The 1,476-nt window shown below is 34.9% G+C and overlaps 1 protein-coding gene across 2 annotated transcripts in view; it reads left to right on the top strand.

The window, feature by feature from the left end:
• The first annotated feature begins 804 nt into the window (after window positions 1-804).
• Window positions 805-1,476, top strand: part of ptbp3 (polypyrimidine tract binding protein 3) — a 12,401-nt gene continuing 11,729 nt past the window's right edge. For both annotated transcript variants that reach the window (XM_015395496.1, XM_015395495.1), the window contains exon 1: window positions 805-952. In XM_015395496.1, coding sequence (XP_015250982.1) covers window positions 821-952 — 132 coding nt within the window. In that variant the 5' untranslated portion in view covers window positions 805-820. The remainder of the gene's footprint in view (window positions 953-1,476) is intronic.

Raw genomic sequence — 1,476 nt, 5'->3', positions numbered from 1 at the left:
ACTGAACTGAGTAACATTTCTAGTTACTCTACCCTCCAGGAGTGACAAGGTGAAAATACATTAGCTAACAGACGCACTGAAGCAGAAAGTCTTCTATCCCTTTCTGACATAAAGTCAGTGCTGAATGTAAAGGTTGTTTTTTTTTTTTTGTGGTTGTTTATTTGTTTTTTCTAACTTATTTGGAAAGGTGTCTCTTTTGCCCTAATTAGTTTTTTTTGTCAGTATTTTATTTATTTTCTATTTGAGATTTTTGTTTTATACTTTGAATAACCAGAATTGTCCAATAATTTCAATCTAAACATAACATTTGATTTTAGGCACCATCAATTACTCAGTACTGGAGTAGCCGCTTTACCAAGATTACTACTTTACCAGAATAAAGTAGTGGTAATTTTACCTGAGTAACTTTCTGGGCACTCTTTCCTACACTGAATAAAAATTTTTTTACCATAAATACTTGAGGTTTTTGTTTCAGATTACTTCTCATTCCTCTTTATTTTTTTTTTTTATTTTTTTCTAATTTCCTTTTTTTTTAATTAATGTTTTTTTTTTTTTTTTTAGGAAATATGTGACATTATTTGATAATAAAAAAAACTGAGCTTTGTTAAAAAACAAGTTAAATGTTAAATAATTAATTTTAAATACAAGGTATTTCTTCATATTCTTTATTTATTTTATTCACTAAAGTTGTGCCTCTATTGTTATTATATTCTTTGCTGTTATATTAGAAATAAATTTATTTAAATACATATTTTATTTTTTCCTTTTTTCAGATTTTTATTCTTTATTGTTTTAATATGAGGTGTGTCTGCTTGCCGCCATGTTGTTTAGTGACGTAACCAACCAGGAAGTGAGCTCGCGGTTCTCTGTGGAAGCAGCTGAGCCTCACGGACCAAAACAACTCTTCCTCCTCCTCATCATCGCCCGCCTCCTCCTCTCGGACCATGGACCGGTGAGAGCAGAGTCCGTCCCGAACCAGTCCGAACCGCCCCGAACCCTGCGTCTCGTGCCTCCCGCTAACCGAGCCCCACCTGCAGACCCCCTCCCCTCCCCTCTCCTCTTCCTCCTGTCGGTTCTGTTTACATGTTCTTGTTGTTGTTGTTTACCTGTTACATTTGCCTCCTCGCGCTTTTTTCTGCGGCTCTTGCTTCTTTTTAGGTTCGGAGTTTGGTGGCCAAACATCACAAGGCTCACGCTGATTCAAATCTCGCGATAATTCTCCGTTAGATGAGCTTGTAAAGTGTGGTCAGGGTTCCAGTCAAGCTGCTAAACCAGTTTAAACCAGTTACACCTCATATTGATTTAATATTTCTTTGGAAGGATATAAAAGACACTACCATCAGAATTGTTCTGGTTTAAAGTCGTAGGGAAATCATATTTGAATGTTAAATCATTCTGGCTTAAACATGTATATAAATGTACTCTTTATCAGACCATATTGTCCTAAAAATTTCTATAAAAAAAATCGTTTATTAA

Source organism: Cyprinodon variegatus, unplaced genomic scaffold, assembly GCF_000732505.1.
Source record: "Cyprinodon variegatus isolate N-32 unplaced genomic scaffold, C_variegatus-1.0 Scaffold743, whole genome shotgun sequence".
NCBI lineage: Eukaryota > Metazoa > Chordata > Actinopteri > Cyprinodontiformes > Cyprinodontidae > Cyprinodon > Cyprinodon variegatus.
The sequence above is the reverse complement of the archived record's forward strand: the minus strand, read 5'-3'. Positions and strand labels throughout refer to the sequence as shown.